This window comes from Cordyceps fumosorosea (assembly GCF_001636725.1).
Source record: "Cordyceps fumosorosea ARSEF 2679 chromosome Unknown scaffold_22, whole genome shotgun sequence".
NCBI lineage: Eukaryota > Fungi > Ascomycota > Sordariomycetes > Hypocreales > Cordycipitaceae > Cordyceps > Cordyceps fumosorosea.
Window position 1 is genome coordinate 40,950 of NW_017387322.1, and position 27,409 is coordinate 68,358.

Here is a 27,409-nt window from a genome sequence, read left to right on the forward strand (position 1 = left end):
CAGCAGTCTATTGGCTAGGAGCTATCGACGGTTTCGTTTCTTGTTTATTAAGATTTTTTTGGACTTCTTCTGTTTTTAGCAGGACGGAATCCCATCGTCCCAAGTTGGAAAGCATTCATAGCGACTGCCTTGTGAGCTGGTCAGTAGGTACATTCTGTCTCTGTAATCTGTACAAGTACGGAGAACTTGATCCAAGTCGACCTTGCGCCTCTTTCACACGTACGAAGGCAAGTACCAGTATAACCCCCCCTGCCCAGAGCACGCGCGGGCTGACTGCAGGTTCCAGGGCTGCCTTGGCGCGTTGTGCCAGCCTTCTTGGCAGGTCTGTCGGCCTCCCTTGAGCCCGTCCGCCAGCAACGCCTTGGTGTCTCGTATTTTTGTTTTTAATTCTCAGTATGATTCCCAACCCCTCTTCTACCACTACTGCTATTTTTTTTCCTTCACAATTTCTTTTTCTTTCTTGGTTTTAACTTTGGAAGTATTATTAGCATCGTATAGATTACACCGCCAAGACAGGAACCTGGGCAACATGTTCGCTGACCTGTAGATATGACGCGATTGGGAGCCGCTCACGCGAGATGGAACTTGACGAAGGCCCTCCCCGGGTCGTTCCCAAACTCTTGTAACAACTACAACTGTGACAAGTCTATTCTGTGGTGACAAGCTTATTCGTACTTTTCCGTCCGCTCCGGGCGAATCACAGCGGGCCAATGGTTGAACCCCCCCAGTCACTGCTGGCGGCGTCAAACTTTCAACTGCTCTCATCTTCCAAAACAACCACCACCCAGCTTTTTTTACTGCCGCAACCCGCGAGCTTTCTTCTTCTTTCTTCCAGATGCGGGGTTTCACTGCTACCTACCCAGCTAACTAGCTTTACAGGGGGACGGGCTGAGAGCTTCCTCCCCGCTCATTGGAAACTTCCACTGCCCAGCCCAGCCCGGCCCAGCCCAGCCCAGCCCAGCCCCAAAAGCCGCCATCTCCTCGTCGCTGCGACGGCTTAATATTGTTAGCATCACTGCGCGCGTCGCCGTCCACCGCGTTGACAATCTATTCCAACCATTGGCCTGAGGGAATAGAAAAAAAAAGACCCAAGCAGAAACAAAATCATACAATGAAAAATGTTTCTCTCGCGTTTTTTTTTGTCCGCGTGACACCACGTCCTTTCTTGCAGGGCCTTTGCAGATTGACTGCAGATGAACCCCCCTCCCGATCCAGAAAAAGAGCAAAAACCGTCCGAACTTGGGTAGATCTCACCGCGCGCCCACACACCACGGTGTACGGATTACACGGCAGTGATTCATGTAAGGTGAACTTGTCCATGCATCTTGGAACCAAAACAGACAAAGGGTTTGAAAAAGAAAACAACCCTCGACCGTCGCCGGGGCGTGCCCAAGCCCGGACTACTGCGTAGCGGCCTAATGTAACAAAAATAGATGCCGCTCTCTCGCCAATGTTCACGGTCATCGCTTCTCGTACGTGTAACTTTTTGTGACCGCATCTTGCATCCGTGTACGGATATTATTACTGTGAGGGTTTTAATTGTCCAGGGGATTTTTGGAAAACCTTTCATCAGGACCCATCTTGGAAAAAGCCATCGTTGTTCCATCCGACTTCTTGAAACAAGTCCATCGCTAATCCGTGTCAATCGCTGTCGTCCCCCCTGTACCCTGTCTATTAGCCAACCTACTCTCTAACCAAGTTACTGGGTATCGGTTACCTTATTCCCTTGCCTCGCTTCCGACTACGTAACGAACGTGGCTTCGCCGCCTTCTTCTCCTCCTTCTTCTCCCCAACCTTCCAGAAAACTGCCTCGTCCCCGCCCCTGCCCTTTTGCATGGACGCACTAAAACTACCTTGGTTACGCAAGCCCTTGTATCATTATCATCAGTGCGGCCATTGTACAGTACACGGGTTTCAAGACCGGGTTAGCCGGGGAACTTTTTGTGACTCGCCCAAGAGCCCGGTCCCGGACAGGCCGAGAGAAGAGGAGGAGGAGAGAGAGAGAGGCGTTGTAAATTGTGAGCTGCGCCGTCCCGAAACGACGACGGCCGCAGATAACAAAAGAAACAAGACCCGGCAAATAAGAAGGAAAAATGTGCCGAATATACTTCACAAAAACATGCCGAATATGTCTTGTTTTTTCTTGTCACCATCCTGTAATAGTACATGCACGACAGGAGCAGCAGCAGCAGCAGCCGCCGCCTCGAGCCCCCTTCTGTCGTGCCTCACGCTGCATGGCAACGGCCTGCATTGGCCCATCCCATCGCCGGAGGTGCAGCCAGCCGACTGGCGCCTGATGACGTCTGAGCGATTTGTTCCACCTTACCTTGTCTGTGAGCTTAATAGTTGGTTGTATGTATTTCTTGTGTGTGATTTGATTAGTTTTATCACGGCACAACCACAAAGTCTTCTCCTCGCATCAGGTCAATCAAGGTGACGTGGACATGTACGGCCCAGAGCACCACCCAGCCAGCGCGTAATGGAACGGCCGCCGCTGTACGTCCCCGACCATTCATTCGCTTCGCCTCGATTGTTGTACCGCGATGGCGTCGTTCTCTCCATCATGCACACCACAAGATGCCCCTTCTCCCCGCTCCTTTCGCCGCAGAGCCAAGGGGGGAGGGGGCGAGGGAGAAAGCAGGCAACAAAGCCGCAAAATACGGCTGGTCCCCCTCACTTGATTGACGTTGCTCGCGTGCCGATGCACCCGTTCACTAGTTGGAGAAAGGAAAGGAAGAGAAACTGCCTGGCGGCGCTGGTCGCGTTGCCAAGACGCACCGGGTACCAGTCGTTTTTGGTAGCGGCGCGTTGACGGTTGTCTCGGTGGCCCAATCAAGGTGCCCGGCGTGGCTCCGAGAAGCGCCTTCACCGCATCATGGGATTTCTATCAGCCGTGAGGTGAGAAGCAGGTACTTGACGGGCGCTCCTTGTCCTTGTGCAACTTCCTTCTTCCCTCGTGGTATCACAAGCGAGGAGAATAGAGAGAACAAGAAGAATGCGGGGGAGAGAAATTGGAAGAAAAAACTTGCTCGCGTGGACACAAAGGCAAGCTCCTCCTCTCTTACTCGTCTCTCACTCCTCTCTCTCTCCAATCCTTCCCACCCCGATACCCCAGATTCCCAGCCCAGCCCAGCCCAGCCCAGCCCAGCTAAAAATGCAACGCTACTGTAGGTTCTGTTCATAAACCCAGTGCAACTCTTTGTGCATCTTCATCATGCAAGCCCCTCCCTCTCTCTGCGAGGTGCAGTGAAAAAGTCCGTCGCATGTACGATAGAGGAGGAGGAGGGGCGTGCCTGGAACGAAGAACATGCAACTTCTTCCCCGCTCCCCCTTTCTTCTTTTTCGCCGAGATGTGCAAACCTCCCCTTCCCCCCCTCCCCTGGCGGGCGCTTCCAGTTGTCAAGTCAGTCAATTGCTGCAAGTACAGTAACTACTGGTGGTTATCAACAACACCACAAAAAGGTGTTCATGGCTGTGCGCCCGCGCCCGCTCTCAGCCCGCGCCGGCGTTTCTAATTTCGGCGCCACAACTCCTTCGGAGCGACAATGCCCAGCGAAGAAGAGGAGCTGGTGCGTGGTGGCTCATCTTGCGACCAGCTTTCGTCACCGCACCCAGCCGCCGACCGGGGGGCTCCGAAGGGGGGCGGCGTTGTTGAAGAATAATTTGGCAGCAAGGCCACCGACCCCATTTACACGAAACATATTTCCCCCGCGGGCTCTCGTCTTCAAATCATATCATCTCATCAGACTTGGACGGACAAAGAAACAATCACATCTTTGTGTACGTATGGAGTATACGTCCCGTACACTGTACCTCTGCAAGAGAACTTCTTTCAATGGGCAACCCCCCCCCTGGTTTTGGTGGCGCTCAGTGCCGACGAAACGGCGTCATCTTACAGGGGAAGAAAGGAGGAATTGAGGCTATCCCCTTGTCCTATGACATGCCACTTACATGAAGCCATTTATTTCTTCATCGGTATACAAGCAGCCCCCATTTCCGAAACCGTGTCTCTGCCTCTCACACTCCTTTCCTGCCAGCACGTCACTTGCCAAAGTTCGTAAGGTCGTTGTTGATCTTGAAAAGCACACATTTACAGGTCATTTTTTTTTCCCTTGACAGGGTCGGCAACACAAAAAGGGAACTCTAGCGAGGAAAAAGAGGCTGCGAGATGGGATTGGCTCTCGGCCCCCCGTGTCCGGCATTGGTCACCAGGTCATGCACGGCCTCGCTCGCGCCGGGCCATCCTTGGCTTTTCTCCTCTCTTCTCTTCTTCCTCGGCCAAAATAAAAATAAAAATAAAAATAGACTAAAAAGCCAACGAACATGTTCGAAGCTGAAGGCGAAAGGGGCTTTTTCCTTCTCCGTCTCTCCCTTTCCTTCTCCTCTCTGCCGGCTTGTTCTTGCCTCGTGTTCGCCCAGCCCACAGCCGCTTATACACGTGGCCCCCGGCCCAGCCTCGCCGCAACTCTGCATTACGATAGATGGAATATCCAAGCCCGTTTCTACTCAGTATTCCTTCTCTCCTGACGTGTCAAATGCTCAACTCTCTCGCTTTGGACATGTTGTCATTTCTGATAACCCTTCCTCGGCCGCATGGACTCGGTGAAGGGGGGGAGCGGAGATGTGCCATCCATCCAGCCATCATCCAACAACCCCTCCACCCACGGCTACGCCCGTTTCTAGCGCCCGCGGCTGTCCTCATCCGTTGTCGCTCTCCTTTTGCCTTTCCTCTTTCGTGGCTTGCTTGCCTCGTAGCCCGTTGTCATCAGGCTGAACTTCGACAACAACACATCGTCGTGCGCGTGATGCTCTCGTTGGCCAAGCTAGCTGCTCAATGGGCTCTCTCCAGCGACTCCCTCTGAGCTGGCCGGTCGGAGTAGTTCTGTGGACAGCTACAAGCCATGTATGTCTTGCAAGGCATGTCATCATCGCCTTCAGTCAGTCATCAAAGCTGCCACGAGCCATCATGCCACAAAAGCAAAGAATGAAATCTGCCAATGTAATGCATGTATGCGCTGCATCGTCACCCATCTTCAGCAATCGTCATCATCGTCATCGTTCAGCCCCATCATCACATATCACAACCACCTTTCCCTCATACCCCTCCTCAAAGAGACAAGGGTAACTAGACTTGTTCAAAGGATCGCAGGTGACAATTGGCCTTGGGCAGCACTGAGCGTATAAGCGCTTCCTTGTCTACCGAAAAAGGCAGCATACATGACCACGGACGAGACAAAAAGAACGCCAAAATTGCCCTGGTCATGTATAGCGCGCGCGCCCGAGGGGCTTACTTCAACCTACGTGGCCAAGTCCATTGGGCACAAATCACAATCACAAACGTGCCAATCCATTCATCCATCCACAAGACCGCAGCCTCGGGCCGCACTTTTCGCCCCAAAAAGACGGCGACCCCCTCCCCATTCTTGCTGTCCTGCAGCCTCCCCCGACGCCTTGCCTTGCCTTGCCTTGCATATGATATGTCTTGCTCGTACAGCAGAGAGCCATACATTCATACATGCATGCAGGCAGGCCCTGACGACCTCGAATGCGTGTCCTTTCAGTTTCAATTGAGACTGTGTCGAAGTAGTTAGCCATGTTACCAAAAACAACTCATGGTGGCTTGTCCCCCAAGTCGCAGAGACAGAAAGCGACGTCCGTCGGGTTGCAGCTTGGAAATGCTCCCCGCATTTTACGCAGGATTTGCACTTGGCAAGGTTTTTGATCTTTCTCGCCATGTTACTTGGTATGCCGGAGCCGGCCCTCTTTTGTCTGGGTTCTTTTGCCGTGCCTTGTCTTGCCTACTTCTCTTCTTACCCAGCACCGGTAAACTAAAAAAGAAAGGAAAAAGAGATAAAGACAGACGCAAATGTCAGAACTAAGATGCTTGAGCCAATCACGTCCGATGGCCGGCCTGCGAGACTAGTGGCATCAAAGAACTGGGGAATCCTGGTTTAGTAGAATCGGGTAGAGCTTGCCGTCGACGACAGGTGCTTTCTTTGGCGCATATCCGGGCGAATAAGTTGTTTCCGTCTATTCAGAACTCAAACACAAGATGCCATGACATCAGGGCGGGCAGAAACCCGTCCTCATCATTCATGGCTTGTGTAACTGAGCTTGCGAAAGTGACTGATTCTCTTCTCGAGGGCCCGTAGTGGCTTTCGGGCTTATCCAGTTGCACAATAGCCAACAACGACAGCACGACCATCCCAAGTCACGAAACAGCAAACGAGTCACGAAGCGAAGGACGGACGGCGCGGAGGAGACAATGATTTGGTCCCTTTCTTTTGCGCCCCAAATCGGGCAGGTCAAGTCAAGTGATGTCGCCCTGTGCCCCAAAATTTTGTCATGCGTGCCGCCAAGTCGGATGAAGCAGAACGTGGGTTCGTCCAGACGAGATCCCCGAGTCACCGACGGCCGTCCCGGTGGGCGGGCGGGCTGAGAAAACGTCAAGCGCATCGGAAAAAGGTCTCGGATCGTGAAGAGAAAACCCCTCATCTCACCGCATGAAAAATAAAAAGGAAAGAAGGGATGAAGTCGCGTGGCTTCAAGTCTCACAAATGTTCGCTCCTCTTGTCACGCAAAGACGTTTCCTGCAGCCATTGTCACAGACACACACACACACACACACACCCTCCACGCCGTACCGGCCGAGATTCGATGTCCAGACAAGACACTCAACAGCGGACACGCCGAGCAAGCCCCCATCGAGACAGGGGCGTGATCTGAAGGTCTCGGAGAACCCTAAATATTTGAGATGAAAAAAAGAAAAAAAGAAAACGTGCTCATGTGGCCGAGTTTCCGCCTACACGCAGTCGCAATAACCCTTGCTTCCTCAGAGACCTTTTCACTCCTCCGGCCTCTCGCAACCGGCCCCAAGGGTCCATGGATGTACCCCCTCCTCCAAGGCCCAAGTATCATTACCTGCGGGAGTCTCTTCATTGCCCATCGACTAATCATCGTCAACGTTGCCTCGACAGATGATGTCCTCACGCCCTTCCCGACACCTCACTGACCTTAGTCTCCCCCGGACAACACATGCATGAAATATTTTTATCGCTCCCAATGGAAATATTGGTAAAGAAAAATAGAAAAAAGTAAGCTCAAAGGATCATTGCATCAACATGAATTAGTGAGGTCGTATCCGGCCGAAATCCTTTGGTGCTGTCGCTGCAAGTTGTGGTAGCATCCAAAAGCAAGACAAGACAACACACACTCTCTCTCTCCCACCCAGTCCAAAAGAAGAGAGAGAGAGCGCCATCCCTCGCTGTTTCCGCCTCCAGCCTCGAATATCCGGCCGCTCCTAATTACACTCGCCGCACCTTTTTTTTTCTTTCACATACCGTCCTCGTCTGTTTCGTTCCTTTATTATTGAAAAATTAAAACACCACGATGGCGGGCGCCCTTTGCAAAACGCACAGGTCACATCTCGCTTGCATGGACAAGAGCATTTTCTCAACCCATGACCCCAAATGCAGTGAAACTCGGTCAAGTCTTTCTCTCCCTTTTCTCAAAGCAAAAAAAATAAAAAATAAAAAATAAAAAAAATAAGAGCTCTCCCCTTCCTGTCAAACAAAAAGACCGCGTCATGTTGTGCGACGCGAGCTATCATCTGTGCAGGTCAGGACATTACTCATGCGCGCCAAGCCAATGCCGCCGCGATCCTCAGCCTTGTGCGACCTTTTTTTTTTTTTTTTTTTTTTTTTTTTCTTGATTGTCAGCTCTTTTTTTTTATTGTCGGTGATCCTGAGCTATTGAAACGTTTCGTTATTGCCAGGACGCAGCTCATGCGGGTGCCGTGGTGCGTGGTACGACGGGCCGGCTAAAAAAGTAATTTGCACGACTCAAGTACAGTCAGCTTAAGCAGCGCGCATCGTAAGCTTTGGTCGCAGAAACATTGATTCAGAAACTCGCAGTATATTCGAGGGTAAACCCAATATCATGCGTTTCAGCGCTTTTTAAGCTTTGGTCGCAGAAACATTGACTGGAGTTTGCATACTTTAGGGCATCCCAGTTTAAGTGCATCATTTAACTTTGGTCGTAAAACATTGATTGGAATTTGTATAGTTGAGGGCAACACTATAGCATGAGATTCAAGTATACTCCATCATATATGGCTTAATAAACAGCAATAATGCTTATGCGGACAGCGGCTTCTTGGCACGAATCTCGCGAATCGTGTCCCGCGTCCTCGCGTTCTCCTCGAAACTCGCCCTGATCAGGTCCACCACCTCGTCCACCGTAAAGTAGAGGCTCAACTCGCTGTCGCACCACAGATACTTGACCTCGTTCAGGTTGCTCTGCAATACCTCGCTAAGGTACTTGAGACGCAGCCAGTTGGGCGCGTACTGCGCCGTCGTCGGCACCTCGTCCTCGCTCGGCGCCGTGTCGCCGAGCTTGCTGGGCAGGAAGAGGTCGTCCAGCTCCGTCGCCGTCGATATGAGCTTGGCGATGCTGTAGGCGTCGTCCTGGCCAATCGAGCTCATCTCGAGAACGTCACTGATGAGCCGGCTGGCCATCGTGTCCGCGAGCGAACCAATGGCTTGCGACCAGACGGACCGTGCGAGAATCGGCTCCCAAGTGCTGGCCATTGTTCGTATGCGCGTCGTCCCAGCTTCCACAGCTGATTCCATTTCGTCCTGCTGCAGTAGACTTTGCGAGTCACCCAACAAATCCCCCAGTATGGTCCGTTGAATGCTCATCTCCGCAGCGTAGCTGCGATTCGCAAAGCTGCGCAAAGTTTTGATGTCATTGTCGAGGCGAAGCATGGCTTTTGCCCGGGGGGTCACATCCTCGCGTTCCTTCCAATTGGCACTGAATTCACCCAGCTTCTCAGCCAGATACATGGCGTCATTATATAAATACCTGCTGCTGTTAGTACAAGCTCATGAGCGCGCATATATACCAAACTTACATGTTGCCACCCTCAACAAGAGAGTAATAGTGAGGCGAAATCGCTCTGAACAACGCCAAAGCAAAGGTTGGTAGGCCAAAGAGACCAGGTGCTGTTCCAGCCACGAGGTTATACGCCCCGTCCTCCTTTGTGAGTATCATGCCATCGTCCAATATTGAGGAAATGAGCTCCAACACGAGCTCTGGCATGGAAGAGATGCTATATGTTTCTTTGAGGATAAGTTCTCGAGTCTCGTCGCCTCTTGGCTTCGGTCTCGCGACGCTCTTGGCAGGCGTTGACTGGACGGTCTGCGCTGGCTCAGGTTCAGCAGCTGCATCATCGTCCCACCCCCAGGCGTCCGCTCCGTCATCATCCCCAGCTGCGTCAGCCGCGGTAGCCTCTGGGGCGTGATCCGCGCTCTCGCCCCAGCCGCCCCAGGCATCGGTGCCGTCGTCGTCATCCGCTGGCATATTGTCGGTTTCTTGAGCCTTCCCGGCTGTCGGGTCCTCTTCATTCCAAGCATCACCCCAGTCCTCGTTCCAATCAGTAGTATCCGCTGCGGCGCCAGCGCCTGTTGTGGCAAGCTCTTTGCCTTCTGCGATAGTCACCATGTGCTTTTCAATCTTTTCAACCTGCTTGGGAGCTCCGATACCGCCGGCGAGCCTGTTTCGCACACCGTCGAGCGCAGTGTCGCGACACTTTCCGAGCCATGTCATTGGCGCCTTTTCAGCCCACGTAGAGATTCGTTCCAGGCCGGTATATCCGTTTGCGTTTAACGTCGTGCAGAATTGCTCTGTTCGTTGAATGGCGTGTTGGAACGTGTCCATATTCTGTAGAGATGATGGAACAATTGTGTCCAGCCAGTCATCGAGGAGTTTCGGTATCACATCTGCAACCATTTGGCTGGAGAAGTTTGGTAATAAATCAGCCGGCAGCTTTTTTGCCACAAACACAAAGATTGTCTCCAGGTCTGTTAACAGGTTATCAATGGAGTGATCAGCTGTCCCAGATAAGCTGAGCTCGTCGACATCGGCAGAAATGCTCTTGAGTGACGTGGCTTGGAAGTCCATGCGCGGAGAGACGATGGATGAGTTGAGATTGTGCCACAGCTGCTCCAAACGCTCGTCCACTTCCTTGAATGCTTTTAGTCCGATGACAGAGTCGGCGAGAGACATTCTGCCATCCGCATATGTGTCGCGAATGATGATTTTCGACGCGTCAACGTCGACATTGACCATGGATTTCCATATTTGGTCAAAGACTTGATATGCGGACGACTTCAGCTCAAAGGCGCGAATATCGAGGAGGCGCATCGCACGACACGACCGCGGCGCATTCACATTGTCTAGAGCGGCCCACGACTCTTCCAGAAAGCGCAGAGATTCCAGGATGCGCTTGTCAGCAAGCGCATGCTCGACCTGATTCAGTAGCTCAGAGACTCTCTTGAGGCTGCGCAAGACTTGGTGTAGTTGATGGCTATACTGGACCTCGCGGTTTATGAATTCGATCTTTTCTTCCGCATCAGAAATCGCTTCGCCGGATACGTCCGGAGCCTCGGATTGGCGGGTAATCTCGTTTGCCATGGTCTTGGAGCGTATAATGTCTTCCTGTAACGATTTCGCATTCTTCGCCCAGACGGTGACGTCGTCTTTTGTTTCTTCGTTTATTTGATGAATCTCGGTCTATCGCAGAGATTAGCCTGTGCTACGCTTGGTGGCTAGCAACGACGACGAACTTCAAGCTCTGCCGCTGCGCGGTTCAGGCTGTCAATGGCGGGCTGCAGGTCGGTACCGGAGAGGGGCGGCAGAGCGTCGGCATCTTCAGGAAAGCGACCGCTTAGCGCGAATGCCATGATAGCATCGGCAATCTTGATGGGTTCCATCGCTGCAGCCATGTTGTTGTGCCTATTTCTGGGAGAGGAAGTCGACAAGTTGATCAGGAGCTTCAGTACGGTACCGACTGGCACCTAGCGCAACAGTTCCTAGAGCTGAAACTTTTCCTCGCGTCGGTTATAAGATGGCAAACATGGCCGAAGCCTCGAGCAATGAGTATGGCGCGTCGCTGGGAGCGCAAGGTTGGCGGTCGGCATGTGCCAATGTGTGGATTTCAGGACAGCTTGTGAGGTCATCCAGCCTAATTGCCAGCAAAGCCCGATTGCGTTTAGCGCCTTTTGGCTTTGCTTGCTTCCACCACCCCACCATGCGCTGCGAGTTGAGAACAATAGATTAGGATGCGTCGCAGCAGCCTATTCTTGGCTCACACACCTGACGTGCAGCTCAAATATTGCTACGGAAGGTATTTCGTGCTGAAAGACGCACGTGGCACGCCAAATAACGATTGCGGTAAGTTTCTGCCTTTCTACGCAGTGCCGTGATGGGTTTCGCCTTGGTCGCTACCCCGCCATGCGATGCCCGGCTGGTTTCTTCACACAAACAGAACAAGCGCCTAACACTCGACACAGCAAGATTTCGAAACGTGCGCGAGGTCGATTGTCCATATCTGAGTCGCTCGTATATGAAGACAAGAATATAGCTATATAAATTCCGCTGGCTCTCGGTATGTGGTGGACAGCTTCCCAACCCCGTGCTGGAAAGAGAACCAACGCAACTAACAACACTCCGTGAACAGACACACCCGACACGATGCCGTCCGAAAAGCGTCACTCTTGGTTCAAAAAGCTTCAAAGCTTCAAAACCGACTATGCGCCTTGCACTATTACCCAATATGTCTCTGAAAGAAGTGGCATGCAAGTTGTCGTTGCCGACCGTCAAGGGCCTAAGGTCAACGGCTACTTTACTCTAGCCACCGAGATTCTCGACGATTCCGGTGCACCCCATACTCTGGAACACCTCATTTTCCTTGGCTCCAAGAGCTATCCTTACAAGGGGCTTTTGGACAAGCTGTCGTCGCGCGCATACTCTGGCACCAACGCTTGGACTGCCACCGACCACACTGCCTATACCCTTGAGACTGCAGGCTGGGAAGGATTCTCGCAGATCCTTCCTCTCTATCTTGAACACGTCCTGCTTCCCACCCTCACGGACGAGGGTGTCGTGACAGAGGTGTGGCATATTGATGGTGAGGGCAATGACGCCGGTGTTGTTTACTCGGAGATGCAGAGCGTCGAGAACAATGGCCCCGAAATCATGGACATCAAGGCTCGCCGGCTTCTTTACAACAAGAAAATTGGCTTCCGATACGAGACTGGCGGTATGCCTGGTGCCTTGCGCGTCCTCACTGCCGACCGGATCCGCGAATTCCACAAGGAAATGTACCAGCCCCGTAACCTTTGTGTTGTCATTGTTGGCGAGACGGACCACAGCGACCTTCTGCAAAAGCTGGATGATTTTGAAGACAGTATCGCTTCTGACGTCCCCGCTCTTAACACTCCATTCAAAAGGCAAGTGAAATACCCTTATCCTTTCACACCCGCCCGTGGCATACTAACCCACCACAGACCTTGGATGGAGTCGGAGCAGCCTGAAGCCTTGACTGAGACCATTGTGACTACCGCTGAATTCCCAGACGACGATGAATCTATTGGTGAAATTCTGGTCGGCTTCTTTGGCCCCAACTGCGTTGACCTCATCAACACGTCTGCCCTCAACGTTGTTCTGACCTATCTCTGCGGCTCCTCCGTCTCCGTACTAGAGAACATCATGGTAGAAAAGGAAGAGTTGGCTAGCTCCGTTTCCCACTGGTGGGACTCTCGTCCAAACTCCGTCATCTGGCTGCAACCAACAGGCGTTGCGGCAGACAAGCTGGAGTCTGTGGAGAAGCGCCTATTCGAGATTCTGAAAGAGGTCGTCTCCAAGCCTCTGGACATGGGCTACATGTCCGAATGCATCAAGAGAGAGAAGCGACAGGTTAAATACCATGCCGAAAACTCGGAGTCATTCTTCTCTACCAACATCATTACGGACTACCTCTTCGGTAAGCGCGACGGCTCTACCCTCAGAGATCTCGAGACCTTGCACGAATACACCGCCCTGGAGAAATGGACAGGCCAGGAATGGCGCAGCTTCATCCGCAAGTGGTTCATTGACGCTCACCACATCTCCATCCTGGGGAAACCTTCCATCAAGCTCGCCGAGAAGGCAAAGAAGACTGAGGAGGAGCGTGTTGCAAAGCGCAAAGAGGAGCTCGGTAAAGAAGGACTGGAGAAGCTTGCCAAGAAACTCAAAGATGCCCAGGAGAAGAACGATCAGCCTATCCCCGCCGAGGTCTTGGACCGGTTTGAGGTCCCCGGAACTGAGTCCATACACTTCATTGAGTCCGACACAGCTCGTTCTGGAAAGGCCAAGGCCGTCGGTCCAGGCACAGGCACCGCCCAGGGCATCATCGACGCGGCTGCAGTTAGCAAGCTGCCGCTGTTCATCCAGTTTGAGGATGTGCCGACAAACTTTGTCCACATTACCATTCACCTTGGCACCTCAAAGGTACCGGTTGAGCTCAAGCCGCTGATGCCCATCTTCTCAGACAACTTCTTCAACACTCACATCATGCGTGATGGCAAGCTCGTCAACTTTGAGCAGGTCGTTATGGAGCTCGAGCGGGACAGCGTCGGCTACGGTCTTGGATCCGCACGCTTACTGGGCGACCCCGAAGGCATTGCGATTCAGTTCCAGATTGAGCCGGACAAGTACGCGGCTGCGGTGGAGTGGATACGGACCATGATGTTCGACTCGGTCTTTGATCCGCAGCGGCTCAAGGCCGCCGTCTCCAAGGCTCTTGCCGACATCCCGGAAGCCAAGCGCAACGGCCAGGGAATGGCGGCAGAGATCGACGCAGCCATCCACCTGGACCGCTCAAGCGTCACCGTCGCCAAACGCATCCTTGTACGCGCCGTCTACCTGAAGCGCCTCAAGAAGCTTCTCAACAGCGACCCGGAGAAGGTCGTGTCGTGGTTTAACACGATCCGTACCTCGCTCTTCACCTTTGAGAACCTCCGATTCCTCGTCGCCGCGCGCATCTCCACGCTGCCCGACCCCATCGCGACCTGGGACCCGCTCGCCGCCGCCCTCGGCAGCGAAGCGAAAGAGATGATTCCTGTGCCGGCGCTGTCGGCGCTGCTCAACGACGAGGGCCGCGCGCCCGGCTCCGTCGGCGCCACCATTGTGCCTTTGGCCTCCCTCGACGGCTCCTTCAGCGTCAGCACCGCCGCCGGCCTGTCCTCGTACGCCGACCCGCGCCTGGCCGCCGTCATGGTGGCCATCAGCTACCTCGAGCAGGTCGAGGGCCCGCTGTGGGTGGCGGTCCGCGGCGCGGGCTACGCGTACGGCACGCACTTCTCGCGCGGCGTCGACGCCGGCGTGCTCTGCTACCGCGTGTACCGCTCGCCCGACGCCGCCAAGGCCATCGCCGCGTCGCGCGAGGCCATCCGCCGCATCGCCGAAGGCGACGTGGCCATCGACAAGCACCTGCTCGAGGGCAGCGTCTCCCAGATCGTCGTCACCTTCGCCGACGAGCAGTCGACCATGCCGAGCGCCGCGCAGCAGAACTACGTGCAGGGCATCGTGCGCGGGCTGCCGCGGGACTGGAGCAAGACGGTGCTGCGACGCGTGCGCGCCGTCACCGAGGAGCAGATCAGGGCGGTCATGACGGAGATCATCCTGCCGTGCTTCGCGCCCGGCAAGAGCAACGTGACCATTACGTGCGCCAAGATTATGACTGAGGTATTTTGAAAGCGTCCAGCGACTGGAAAGAAGAAGGAAAAGACAGAGGAATCTAGAGCTAACGATGAATCACACAGAACATGGAGGCGTCCATCAAGGCCATGGGATACAAGGTGCAGACGCGCGAGCTCAGCGACTTTCACGACGATTACGGGCTAGAGGCGCCAGAAGGTGATGACGACGAGGAGGATGACGAGGATGACGACGAGGAAGATGATGAGGATGAGGATGACGACGACGACGACGACGACGATGAGTCGGAGGAGGATTAGAGGTCTCGGAGGCGTTGGAAACGTACATCTCATCAACAAAGCACAACATAAAACACGTGTTGTTCATACTTGGAGACGAGCATAACGTTGATGAAATCAATAGAGAGCGAGTAAAATGTACACAGCGATGCATACAATGCAACCCTCGTGCTATATAGTCCCCCGTGACGACCTTTTTACAACACTTCTACACCATATCCCAGAAAAAAGTATACACAGGTTTTCTGTTTCCCTGATGCTTTTTATTTCTCTTGTTTACAGCTCATCGCGACCAGAGGCCTTGACAACGCCCTCCTTTTCTTCCTCGACGACGACCTTGCGATCGCTCTCCCAGCCGAGGGCCTTGAGGCGCTCGGACAGGTGGGGGTGGGAGAAGTGGTAGCTGGCGTACACCCAGTCAGCGTCCATGGTGCTGAGGTTCTGCTTGTGGAGCTTGATGAGGGCCGTGGACAGGTTCGACTTGAAGCCGAGACCGAGGGCGAAGTCGTCAGCCTCGAACTCGAACTTGCGTGAGAGCATGTTGAGGGCGAGCTGGAGGACAGTGTCCATGGGCGAGAGGGCGTCGGAGAAGAGGATGAAGCCGATGACGATGGGGTGGATGTTATGGAAGCCAAAGGAGGCATAGAGGGACTTGTTGTTGATGAAGACGGAGAAGAGGCTAAAGATGTAGAGCAGATTGACCTGGGAGATGCCGAACAGACGGGTGGTGTGGCCGAGCTTCCAGTGGCCGAGCTCGTGGGCGAGAATGGCGAGCACCTCGTCCGTTTCGCTCTTCTCGAGCAGGGTATCGTAGATGACAATGTGCTTCTTCCAGGGGAGGCCGTAGAAAAAGGCGTTGGAGTGGGCGCTGCGCTTGCTGCCGTCGATGACGTAGAGCTCGGAGAGGGGGAACTTGAACTTGTCGGCGAGGGCGTTGACCTTGTCCTTGAGCTCGCCGTCCTCGAGGGGGGAGAGCTTGTTGAAGAGCGGCTGGATGAAGACGGGGTATGCGGTGATGGCGAAGAGCTGGATGGCGGCGGAGAAGGCCCAGAGGTAGAAGACGAAGCCGGTACCGGTCTTTTGGATGATCTTGAGGAAGCCGGCGAGGATGGGGGGGACGATGGTGGCGAGGATGAGGTTGGACTTGATCATGTCGGAGACGAAGAGGGTTGGAGTTTGCTTGTTGAAGCCAAATTCCTCTTCGAGGACAAATGTACTGTAGAGCTTGGCGGGGAGACCGAGGAGCTGCTGAACAAGGATGAAGGTGAGGACGAAGACGATGGAGTGGCTGATCTCGCCAGTGAAGCGGGTCGGGGCGAAGCGCAGCAGCCAGTCACCGGTCAGCGACCAGAGCTTGGGGAGTACGTCGTAGTGGATGAAGGCAAAGTTTTGGATCTGGGACCAAAGGCCGCTGACGAGGCCGAAGCGGGCCTTGGCGCGGCCATAGGCCTGGGACTTGTCAAAGGTGTCCTGGGGGATCTCCTTGGCGAGGACGGCGGGCGGCTTGGTGGCCTGCAGAACGCGGTACTGGCGCAGGGTGAGGAGCGACTCGAAGATGTACTGGCCGACGGAGAAGCCGAGGATGAGCTTCCTCCAGGGGAAGAGCGGGCGGTCGAGGATTTGCGCGAGGCGCTGGGAGGGACGGGAGAGGGGTAGTTAGCGACGGGGAGGTCGTGAAAAGGGTTGGGCAACACGTGCCAAATTGATGGGTATTGGGGAGGATGTGCATACCTGAAGAAAGTCCATGGTGACGGGGTGGCTATATCGGTAGCCGACGACGTCTGGACAAGAGAACGGGTGTTTGATGTTCAAAAGAGAATGTTGATGAAGGAGGGAGTCGACGTTGGAGATGCGACTGGAGGTTCCTGGCTAAGCGTTGGCGTGGCGCGGCAGGCCAGGGTGTCCACTTGGCGTCACGTTCCTGATTTCCCCATAATTTTTTATAACTTAGGTAACACGTAGCGTAGGTATTTTCTTAGATACTAAGGCTCCTACTATATTAGGGTTTTATCCCCCCTCTAAAAAGAAGGCTATATAGGTTAACCTTAAGAGATCTAGTTAGTTTCTAGTTACTTAAGTAGCCTTTATCCTTAGGAATAAAGAAAAATTAATAATTAAGTTCTATTTTCCTTTTTTAAAAGTTCTTATAAGTCTCTTTAACTACAAAGCTATAATTTAATTAATAATATAATTCCTCTATAACATTATATAAGAATTCTTCTTAGAGTTTAATTATAATTTATTTCTATTTCTATTATTAATTATATTTAATTTCTTAATAATAAAGTTAATATTAATATTTATTAATTTTATAATAATTATAATGTAATAATATAACAATAAAACTACTTTAAGGTTTTATAATCTTTTTATTTTTTTCCTAAGCCTAGCCTAGTCTATGATGCTGCAAAGGAACCACTAACGGAAACATCATCGACCCACATAGCGCTTCCAACCCTTCCACTCCCAGGCTCGAACGGGACAGTTACTTCTTATGATGAGCTGTTATTGCGCAAGGCTTACACCCGTTCTGACGATGTCTCCTACGGACTATTGCAAGAGGACCATCAAGTACCTTTTACCGCCCAATTTGTCACAGCTGGCTTAGATGCCGACAGCACTCTCTATGAGAACAGCCAGCGTGTTTTGACAGCCGTTTTGATCGAGCAAAGTGAGTCGGAAGTTGTGCAGCAAGTTGACAGACTCGTAAATGGGCTCGGAACTCTGCCTATCAATGCCACACTGCATCTGGCTACGCAATCCAAGTCGCATTCGGATCAGCCACTGGAAAACGTTTTTAGTTCAAACATCTTGCTAGGCCTCGAAAAATCCAGGAACGAAGGGGGAATCTGAAATCCCGACCTAAATGTTTCCTTGTCTTACAAGACGGATTTCCTGGATCAATTCGCTGCACAGAATATTTTGACAACCTTCAAAACCGTGCTACAACTCATTGCAGCCAATATCTCTTCCCCGTTAAAGTCTATTAGCCTCATAAGCGCCCAGGACTTGCGTACGATTCGCTCGTGGAATGCCGTTGTGCCGAGCCCCGTGCATCAGACGCTCAACGACCAGTTTGAGGCGACATTTCGCGACAACGCAGACAGAGAAGCCGTCTACACTACCAACGGGTCATTCACGTACAGGGAGATGGATGATTTGAGCACCATCATTGCAACGCGGCTCATTGAGCCTGGAGTTAAACCCAGCACGATTGTCCCCATCTTCATGAGTAAGAGTAGATGGTCCGTCTGTGCGATTGCCTCAGTTTGGAAGGAAGGCGGGGCCATCGCCACAATGGACCCTGCGTATCCTGACTCTCGCCTTCTTGCTATCATTAACGAGTTCAAGGCCGTTGTCATTAGCACTGATCCGGAAGAACGATCAAGATTCGATGACGCTGACATCCGCGAGGTTACTGTCACGGAAGACCTGCCAAAACATCTGGAAGAGCACGGGTTACCCGTGCCGCGAGACCAAGCTTGGAAAATGAGTGGCGTCCAGCCAGGAGATCTCGCCGTTGTTGCATTCACGAGCGGAAGCACTGGAAAGCCGAAAGGCGTTTTGCACTACCACGGACGGTTAACCTCGGAGCACCAGTCCTACATCTGGAACATGGAGTATAAGGGGGGGTCCAGGATATTGCAGTTTGGGTCCTACGCCTTTCATTGCATCTGTTGGGTAAGCAATTCACAGTTTGTGTGAGACTGTACACCCCTACTGATTGGCGTTGATAGAGAGACTGGGCGATCTTTTTCGCATGGAGCGACGCTGTGCGTTCCATCTGAAGAGGAGCGCCTCTCTAGTTTGACAGACTTCATCAGGAGGTCGAGGGCTAGGCGATCGTACATGACCCCATCTCTTGTTCGAACAATCAACCCCAAGGATGTTCCTAGCCTGAATCCTCTGTGTGGGTGGCGAATCGATTCCGAAGGATCTCGAGAAAATTTGGGGTCCTCATGTTCACTTTATCCAGGTCTATGGTGGTAATTCATCTCACCAGTTGCCTCCTACAGGCCCAATGTTGATACTGACCCGAAAAAGCCACCGAGGGCAGGTTTATGGCTAGAGACCCCAAAAGTCAAAACCACAACAAGAAAGGCCTTAGCCCGGTTGGTGGGTTGTCGTGGCTTGTGGATGCTCACGATTCTAATAAGCTGGTGCCTGTTGGCGCAGTTGGCGGAATTGTCTTTGAAAGTCACGAACTGGCTTTGGGATATCTCAATGACCCAGAAAAATCAGCGAGGACGTTTCTTGACCCCCCCGCTTGGGCGAGGGAGCGACCCGAGGCTGCAGGCTGTCGATATCTCCGCAATGGAGACTTGGGCAGATACGAGGCGGATGGTAGCGTGTCACCTCTTGGCAGGGCAGATATGCAAGTAAAGGTATGTGCGTAAATGGTCATGTGCAGGCCTGGTCATTTGAATATCATGCAGAACGTCAGTCCTGACATTGCGGCAGATCAATGGACAGCGCGTAGAGCTTGGCGATGTCGAGTCAAACCTGCGTGTTCTTGTACATGATCCACGCTGTTGCTAAGGCTGATTAATTCAAAATACAGTATCGAGCAATCAAAATCGTGGCTTGGCGTGCCGATTGCGAGCTGCGAGGTGACGGGACGACCCAACAGCAACCTATAGTTTGTACTTTATACATACTCACAGCACAGAACAGAGAATCAGCGGTTGGATAATCGGTGCAAAGCTGCAAGGCCTCCAGAAGCACCGAATGACACTCACGGCGCTAGATGTGGTACAGACCCTTGGCAAATCAAATGGTTGAAACAGGGGGAGTGGCCAAGCGATCTGGCCAGGCTAAAGCTGCTCCGCATCTAAGGGTGAAAACCAGCGTAGCTACATATTATTATTACTTTAGACTGTAATATCCTTTTCTGGATTGGATTAGCCACCAGCATCCGGTAGTTGCGATGAATGGTGCTTGGCACTACAGAGAGAGGCTGGTGTGGGGGCGCCAACGTTGTTCTTTTGAGCCCTAAACTGCGTCTCGGAGCGAACTGGAGTGCGAGGAGCCGCATCAGCTGTGCATAGTTGAATTGCTGTTCATACGGATGTACAGTACATTGTATATGCAGACGAGACTCACCGCCTTGCAGCTGTTTGCCCTGCTCCCGGCCTTTGATAGCTTTGTCCCGACCCCCAATCAGCAAGGTGCTCGGCTTGAGCAACAGAAAACATTAGCATCAAGTTTTGACCGAAAAGATAGCGTGATAATTCCAGCCATACTGTCATGAATCGAACACGACGTAACGTTGATCAGTGGCGTTGGGATGGCGCCATGCAAGGGCACACGGAATCGGAGCGGAGCTGGAGGCCGAAGTTGGGATAATAAGCCACCATTACGACCGAGTCCTGTCGGTGTCGACATTCTTTGTGGGGGAACTTGGCTGCCACCACAAGTAAATCAACGTTACAGATGAAGAGTAAACAATCCAAACACGACTACGCAAGCGATAATATAAAAGAGCCTAATCTCTTTTATTCGTGAGCCGCTATATATCTAACGCTCCAGACTACTACCACTCCACATGACCGCATGCCACTTATACAACTTTTGCCAACTGCCAAAGACTACACACGAAGCAATTCGTCATGATTTCCCTTCTAATAATGATTCTCAAAGCATCCGCCATACTGGCTGCCCCGGAAAATTCCATGGGCAATTCAAGGCAAAGCGTCGTCCCTCATCAGGGTCAACAAACCTGGGTCCATCCCGGGGTCTTTATGGACAAGGACCAGCTACACTTTATGAAGCACAAAGTGTCCAAGGGTGAGCAGCCTTGGCTCGGAGCCTACAACGTTATGATGTCGGACCCTCTGGCCTCCCTGACAAGGAAGGCTGCACCGGTGCCCATGGTTCAATGCGGCTCATACTCCAACCCCGATGTGGGATGTTCCGACGAACGCAAGGACTCCATCGCAGCGTATGCCATGTCGCTGGCCTGGTACATCACCGGCCAGAAAGAGTACGCCCACAAAGCTATCGAATACATGAACGCCTGGTCCGCCGTTGTCAAGGATCACAACAATACCAACGCGCCTCTGCAGTCGGCATGGGTTGGGTCTACCTGGGCTCGAGCGGCGGAAATCATCAGGCACACAAGCGGGTGTTGGGATGACGCCGGTGTCCAGAACTTTGAGGCAATGCTCAAGAACGTATATCTGCCCAAGGTCATCCCCGGCGCCGGTACATGGAACGGAAATTGGGAGCTAGGTGAGTGACGAGGGCGGCTGAAATCCTGCTAGTCCGCGAGTTCGTGCCGCGATGCTTACCCAGAACAGTGATGATGGAAGCAGCCATAATGATTTCGGTCTTCGTGGAGGACCCGACCTCATACGACAAAGCCATGACCAAGTTCCTTGCCCGTGTCCCAGCATACATCTACATGCGCTCCGACGGCGATTTCCCCGTGCCCCCCGCCAACACCTCCATCTTCACCAAAGAAAGCGTTATCAAGTATTGGTACAACCAAACCACTTTTGTGGATGGCCTAAGCCAAGAGACATGCCGTGACCTCGAACATACCGGATATGGAGTTGCGTCCATCTCCCACGTTGCAGAAACATCACGAATTCAAGGCCGGGATCTTTTCGTGGAGGACATGGGGGCGCGTCTGCGTGCTACCATGGAGTTTCATGCGCAATATGCGCTGGGTGCTCCGGCTCCAAGCTGGCTGTGTGGGGGGAAGCTCACGGGACAATTGAAGAATGGTGAGTACCGTCTTTTACCTTTCAGAACTAGACTTGTGCTAACTAAGACTTAGTGACCGAAGTTGGCAACTCCGAGTTAGTCTTGCGATTGGGAAAGTCAATGCCCCAAACGAAGTCATACACGTTGAAGCAGCGACCGGGGGGGGAGAATGGCTTGTTTGTGCTTTGGGAGACTCTCACCCACGGTCGCGTCTAAGCTCGTTTGCCAGGTCCTGACGTTCTTTCAAGCCACTTATGTCGGATAAGGCTGCCTCTGTGGATTGAACAAGCAGATTTGGTGTAACTCCTGGTTGTCACAAAATCATTAATATCACAAGTTTGGAAAGTTGAGAAACCTACTAAATAAGAATAGATGATATTAATCCTTCTTGAGGAGCGCCGGTGTGATAATAGGCGTTACAGACAGGCCATCATAGCCGCCTACTACGCTAGGAATCGAGATCCCTAATGCAGTTCATCACGAATCGCCTGGATTCCATTTTGTCAAGTTGCGCTACTGGAGGCATAATACCTGACTCGCTATATACTGACTACTACAGCAAGAACATGGAAGCTTTTCTTAGGGCACTCACACCAGCGCTGCATTACAAGGCCCAACGGCTCATCGTAGCACCAACACTGTGCAGTCCGCGCCTGGAAAGTGTGGAAAGGAAGTGCTCTGAGTAGCTACAGACCGACCAGGTTAGCAGACTTTGCAAATCGTCAAGTCGGCACGCAGCAGTAGACATTTGCCCTCGGAAATTGACCGCCTGAAGCAGTGAAGCTGAGGTGTCCAGGCCCTCGCCTGAGGTGCGCTCGGCTTCTGCTCCTACTCCACGCTCCTCTCGCAAATCACCTTGGGCGGCAGTAAATGCTTATCTGAGACTTCGCCGTGTGTGCAATGGAGAGCCGTCCGGCCATCTTCGCGGCTGTACAGTTATTACGTGCCTGAGTAGCCGCAAGAACCCCAACATGTCGGTGGCTAACAAGTTCGGTTGAACGCTACCAACCGAGGAGGAATTGTCCTTGACGTCTAGCGTCGTGAACTCTGTTGCGTTGAAATGTCAATAGTTCATGCATCTGGGGGGTTGTGCCTCGCCGAATTTCCAGATGAAATGGTGGATAGTAGACTGATTGAGAGACGACGATGGCAGCTGCTTCTTACGACTATGCCGGTGGGGTGCGTTCGAGTCGGCATCGAATCATATGTGCAGCTATAGAGGCAATTGGAGATAGTCCAGTCTTTGTAGTGCTGTGTAGCCAGCCGTTGCTATTAACGCCCGCTGTATTTTCGCAGCCAAACGCCCGCTTGTTGCATTGACGTGCCCTTCCTGTCCCTCTTTAGGGCAATGGGTTGGTTAATAGTGGCTGTCCTCCGTGGCCACGCTATGCGGCAAAGATATGTCCATGGTCATGAGATGTGGATTACTTGTGAGCTCGAGTGCCTAAGTGAACTCGTCCGCGAGCAACTGGCTAGCCAGCCTTCGTAGTCTCGTTGGCACGAACTTGACTGAGCCATCGTCCAGTATCAGAGGGGATATCTGCTAGAATGCTTCCTATGTAGGTGAGGGAAACGAGCTCTAGCACCGTAAGTTGCAAGGCTCTCTCCAGCGTCCTGGCGGTTAGGGAGAGGGGGCAGTTGGTATTCGATCCTCAACGTATAGATTGCCGTACCGTGGACTATCTGCTCTATTTTCACCTTCAGGTGTTCGTCTCGATAGATTCGTGAAATGCACGTACCTGCTTGCATCATTGATATTCTGCCTGGACACATTCTCTATTGGGTAGGTGCGAAGCTGGATGATTTCGATAGGCGTGGGGTATATCACTGAATTGTCCAGAAAACACATATATATCCATTGTAGAAAGAAAATACACTGCTTTACGTAACTCGTCTTTTCTTTGCATTTTTTTTATGGGATCATAACTTCGACATTTTTTCAAAAGCCTTTAAGAATGCCCACCGCACCCTGCCTTTCCAGCCCTTCTCACTAAAGCGTTCAGCCGTTTTTGGAAAAAAGTCTACTACGTTTAGTAGACTAGAATCATGCGCGAAGACAACAAGAATATTCTCCAAGGCGTCGAGCTCCTGTACCTTTCCAATAGTTTCCACAACAGTAGCCGCATCTAAGTGGATTCCTCCATCTGTCGGCTGAAGTATCGGCGTTGTCGCATTGAAATCTCCCAAGATTTTGGCGCACACATCTCTAGGATAAAATGTGGTATGCGGGTGGATAGTAGACGGCAAACTCGGTGGCAGCGGTATCCATTTGCTTGGTCGTAGTTCTCCGGCATGGTACACAACATCACCACCAAGAAACACAAAGGAAGCTGGAGACTTGTTTACTCGAGCGAGTGCAGCCATATGCCCGTGAGCATGACCAGGCGCATCAAGAAGGTAGAAACTACCGTCGGCAAAATAGTCGAATGCATTAAACCGACCAATCTTTAGCTTTGCGGCAGTGAAGTCAATCTCTCGCACCTCTCGGCCTGCGAAATCAGCGTCCAATAAGCTGCTATGAGGATCAGTCGGATATCCAGGCAGGAGATTCTCCTTAATCCCCGGGCCAACTATCAAGGCTGTTCCGGAGTCAAATGTCGACGGGTCTCCCGTGTGGTCAAAGTGAGCATGGCTCCAGACAATTGCCCCAGACAATTGCCTCGATATTATACAATTGCCTCGATATTATTTGCCGAGGTGTCAATACCTTGCTCATTTAAAATCTCACGGACCCCTTTCTTGACTGTAATGCCAAAGCCAATTGTCTTGATAAGTCGAACCAAGGCAGGTGCCAGATTTTCCCAATCTTTTCGCACACCTAAATCAAAGAGTATTGTGCGATTCTGCTGTTGATTCTCGATCAGAAAGGCATATGCAGGGCTTGATGATCCTTTCTGGCCTTTGACTACTGGCTTCGTAAATGCATCTGCAGGCCCAGATATGTATGACGTTGTATCAATGATCGACAGAGATACAATACTTTCCGAGTGTGGGATCTCCACATTCGGGCGTTCAGGATTGGACATTATAAATATAGAAAAGGTTGATACTGCTCTTGATCTGTTGAGTGGTGTAAAGCAATCAAGAGTAGAACTAGGAACGGCGAGTGCGTCGAATTTAACAGTGAGAACTTGTCGGAACAGGGTGACTTTAAACCTTGCCGAAACTGTGGCGTGCCGATCAGCGTTTGTTCGAGCCGCGGCCCGCGGCTGACAATTGATTAGGCCATCTCCACCTCGGATGGGGCGTAATCTTTTTGCTCTCCTGCCCAGTACCGGACTTGCAGTGTATTTCATGTCCGCCATGGGAGCGGGGAGGTCACCGGCACAGAGCGGCGCGGCGGGGGGTTTCTAATATTAATCTAGTCGGTTTTCACCATGATTTCGAACACTCCCAAAGTAAAATTACAGTAGTAAAGTGCAGCTTATTGGATCGCTGGGACCAAGTGGGTGCGGTTTCTCTCCGGCGGCTCACCGTACCGCCTGGCCCGAAGATACGCACGGCAGACCCATGCATTGTTGCAACATGACGCAAAAGCATGATGCATTTGAAGGGAAGTCGAAAATGGACATGTTGGGATTTCTTTCAAGCATCCTCATCAGAGCAAAAAGTTGACATGAAGCTCCAGTATATACGCTTTTCGTTGGAGACAAGACACCAACACAGCACGGCGTAAAACTGATAGCCTGGTTAGGTAGAAAGCATTTTTGGATAGCGGTAGCCTTGTTACAGTGTTTAGAGAATTACTTTGACTGAACTAGACGTTATAATCACGGACCACTGCACTGATAGCCTGGTTAGGTAGAAAGCATTTTTGGATAGCGGTAGCCTTGTTACAGTGTTTAGAGAACTACCTTGACTGAACTAGACGTTATAAATCACGGACCACTCCAGTGATCCGGTCACGAGATCATTCTGTCCTAATTAGGTAGGTCTCAGCTTTTTTTAGCTGCATCTTTCGGCCGCCACGCCAACTGCCTCCACTGATTAAGTAAGTGCGTTCGTAACAACAAAAGTGTTTTACCAGCGGTATATTGTACAAGGAGAAGCCTAGTGTTGATAGTTAGCATTCCCTTCATCAAGGCGCAATGAAGAGTATCCGTTCCGTCGCGGTGATAGTGCAACCAACCGAGAGTAGTCCAGCGAGCCGAGGAGGCTTAAACCATCATGAGCGGAGATTCAAACTCCACCTACTGTATGTACTGTATGTACATACATACAGTACCTCCGCGTACTTTTTAGCCGTACTCCGCAAACCTTACGAAACTGTAAATAAAAAACAGCATGCCTAGAAGCCAACTTATCGTCATTCTTCTGAATTCGTTCTACATACATCTTATTCCCCCCTCGTCGATAAAGAGTTCCACTTTCTAGCATCTACCCCTCATGACCGACCAAATGCAGGCATGGCAAGTCACTGCCCCTGGCCCAATCTCTGAAACGCTCAAGTTCACCGACGAGGCTACCAAACCCTCCGCCGCGTCTCTCAGAGGTGACCAGATCCTCATCCAAGTCCAAGCTGCGGCCATCAATCCCGCCGACTACAAGACAAACCAGATGGGCTCCGGTTTTCTGTCGCGCGCCCTTATTTCGTATCCAAAGACCCTTGGTATGGACCTTGCTGGTATTGTCGCTGCCGTTGGCCCAGGCGCCTCAGATATTAAGGAGGGCGATCATGTTTTTGCGAGAATCGATCCCCTCAAACAACCCGGCGCTTTATCACAGTACATCATTTCCAATCGGGATGGATATGCCAAAGTAGCAGACTGTACAAACCTCAGTGCCGCTGCCTGTCTTGGGACCGCCGGCCTGACCGCGTACCAGAGCATCTATCCATATGTTGACGCTGGCAACAGCATATTTATTAATGGAGGCTCCGGTGGTGTGGGAACACTTGCAATCCAAATCGGCAAAATTTTAGGCTGCCATGTCACCGCATCGTGCTCGACTTCCAAGGTCAACTTGTGCAGGGATATGGGCGCCGACGAGATTATCGACTACAAGACCGCCGATGTCGTCGAGACCCTGCAAAAGTCCGGCCGGCAGTACTCTCTTGTACTTGACTACGTTGGCAAGTCACCACAAAACTTCTACATCACTGCCTCAACAGTTCTCACCAAGAAGGGCGTCTTAATTCTTGGCTCTCCAACTATCTCTACAATCATCAACGCCACTCTATGGCCGGGATGCCTCGGCGGCAGTAAGCATAAGGTCGTGACATACTTGACGAAAAATTCACACGACGACATGGTGCAGCTATCTAAGTGGTTGGATGATGGCAGCTTGAGGGTCGCTATCGAGAAGTCGTATGACTTTAGCCAGGTAATGGCCGCCTACGAACATTTGAAAAAAGGGTCTACTGCTGGCAAGATTGTGATCCAGATTCCATAAAACCAGAGCTTGTGTTTCCTGGCGACCGAGGCCACACCGAGCTGGTGGGCAGTTGCGCGTATCTTGGCAGACAGCACAAGACGCATGCTGATTACGCAGCAAATGAGATGCTACAGAGCACACAAAGAAGACTATCGCAAAATATGGCGGATGTTACTGCCAGCGTCTACCCCATTTCAACAAGCAATGGCAGGTAATATTGAACTCAAGTTAGGTGGACTAGGTCTCTAGTGAGCACGCTTAGTTCTAATGTACTAGAATAGATTCTATTTAAACTATAAGAAAGACCTACTTAATATTAGCTTCCTAGTAGTAGGAATTAAGTTAAAGTCTACTTTTTCTTAATATCTTTATTTAAGTATAAAAAACTAAAAGTATAAATAATTAGTTTAGTTTAATATAATTAATTAATATAAAAGTTTTAGTTATAATTTTATATAATAATTTTAATTTAATATTTTTTAATATTAATAATAATTATAAAACTATAAATA

General features: G+C 51.7%; 6 protein-coding genes across 6 annotated transcripts; 4 read left to right on the forward strand and 2 right to left on the reverse strand.

Annotated features, from left to right (window-relative positions):
• Nucleotides 1-8,135: 8,135 nt before the first annotated feature.
• ISF_07450 (RZZ complex, subunit Zw10) lies at nucleotides 8,136-10,784 on the reverse strand (the record flags this gene model as incomplete). Its single annotated transcript, XM_018851053.1, has 3 exons — nucleotides 8,136-8,862; nucleotides 8,912-10,572; nucleotides 10,626-10,784. The coding sequence occupies 3 exons, from the start codon at nucleotides 10,782-10,784 to the stop codon at nucleotides 8,136-8,138; spliced, it is 2,547 nt and encodes an 848-aa protein (XP_018701649.1).
• A 748-nt stretch (nucleotides 10,785-11,532) lies between these two features.
• On the forward strand, nucleotides 11,533-14,837 carry ISF_07451 (Metalloenzyme, LuxS/M16 peptidase-like, metal-binding protein; the record flags this gene model as incomplete). Its single annotated transcript, XM_018851054.1, has 2 exons — nucleotides 11,533-14,565; nucleotides 14,643-14,837. The coding sequence occupies 2 exons, from the start codon at nucleotides 11,533-11,535 to the stop codon at nucleotides 14,835-14,837; spliced, it is 3,228 nt and encodes a 1,075-aa protein (XP_018701650.1).
• Nucleotides 14,838-15,092: 255 nt separating this feature from the next.
• On the reverse strand, nucleotides 15,093-16,562 carry ISF_07452 (CaaX prenyl protease; the record flags this gene model as incomplete). The annotated part of the gene is made up of 2 exons (XM_018851055.1): nucleotides 15,093-16,448; nucleotides 16,548-16,562. The coding sequence occupies 2 exons, from the start codon at nucleotides 16,560-16,562 to the stop codon at nucleotides 15,093-15,095; spliced, it is 1,371 nt and encodes a 456-aa protein (XP_018701651.1).
• A 1,551-nt stretch (nucleotides 16,563-18,113) lies between these two features.
• Nucleotides 18,114-18,604, forward strand: ISF_07453 (AMP-dependent synthetase/ligase; the record flags this gene model as incomplete). Its single annotated transcript, XM_018851056.1, has 2 exons — nucleotides 18,114-18,497; nucleotides 18,554-18,604. 2 exons carry the CDS (start codon nucleotides 18,114-18,116, stop codon nucleotides 18,602-18,604), a joined length of 435 nt encoding a protein of 144 aa, XP_018701652.1.
• Nucleotides 18,605-20,488: 1,884 nt separating this feature from the next.
• On the forward strand, nucleotides 20,489-21,740 carry ISF_07454 (Chondroitin AC/alginate lyase; the record flags this gene model as incomplete). Its single annotated transcript, XM_018851057.1, has 3 exons — nucleotides 20,489-21,047; nucleotides 21,116-21,544; nucleotides 21,598-21,740. 3 exons carry the CDS (start codon nucleotides 20,489-20,491, stop codon nucleotides 21,738-21,740), a joined length of 1,131 nt encoding a protein of 376 aa, XP_018701653.1.
• A 4,170-nt stretch (nucleotides 21,741-25,910) lies between these two features.
• Nucleotides 25,911-26,915, forward strand: ISF_07455 (reticulon-4-interacting protein 1; the record flags this gene model as incomplete). Its single annotated transcript, XM_018851058.1, has 1 exon — nucleotides 25,911-26,915. One exon carries the CDS (start codon nucleotides 25,911-25,913, stop codon nucleotides 26,913-26,915), a length of 1,005 nt encoding a protein of 334 aa, XP_018701654.1.
• Between the last annotated feature and the right edge of the window lie 494 nt (nucleotides 26,916-27,409).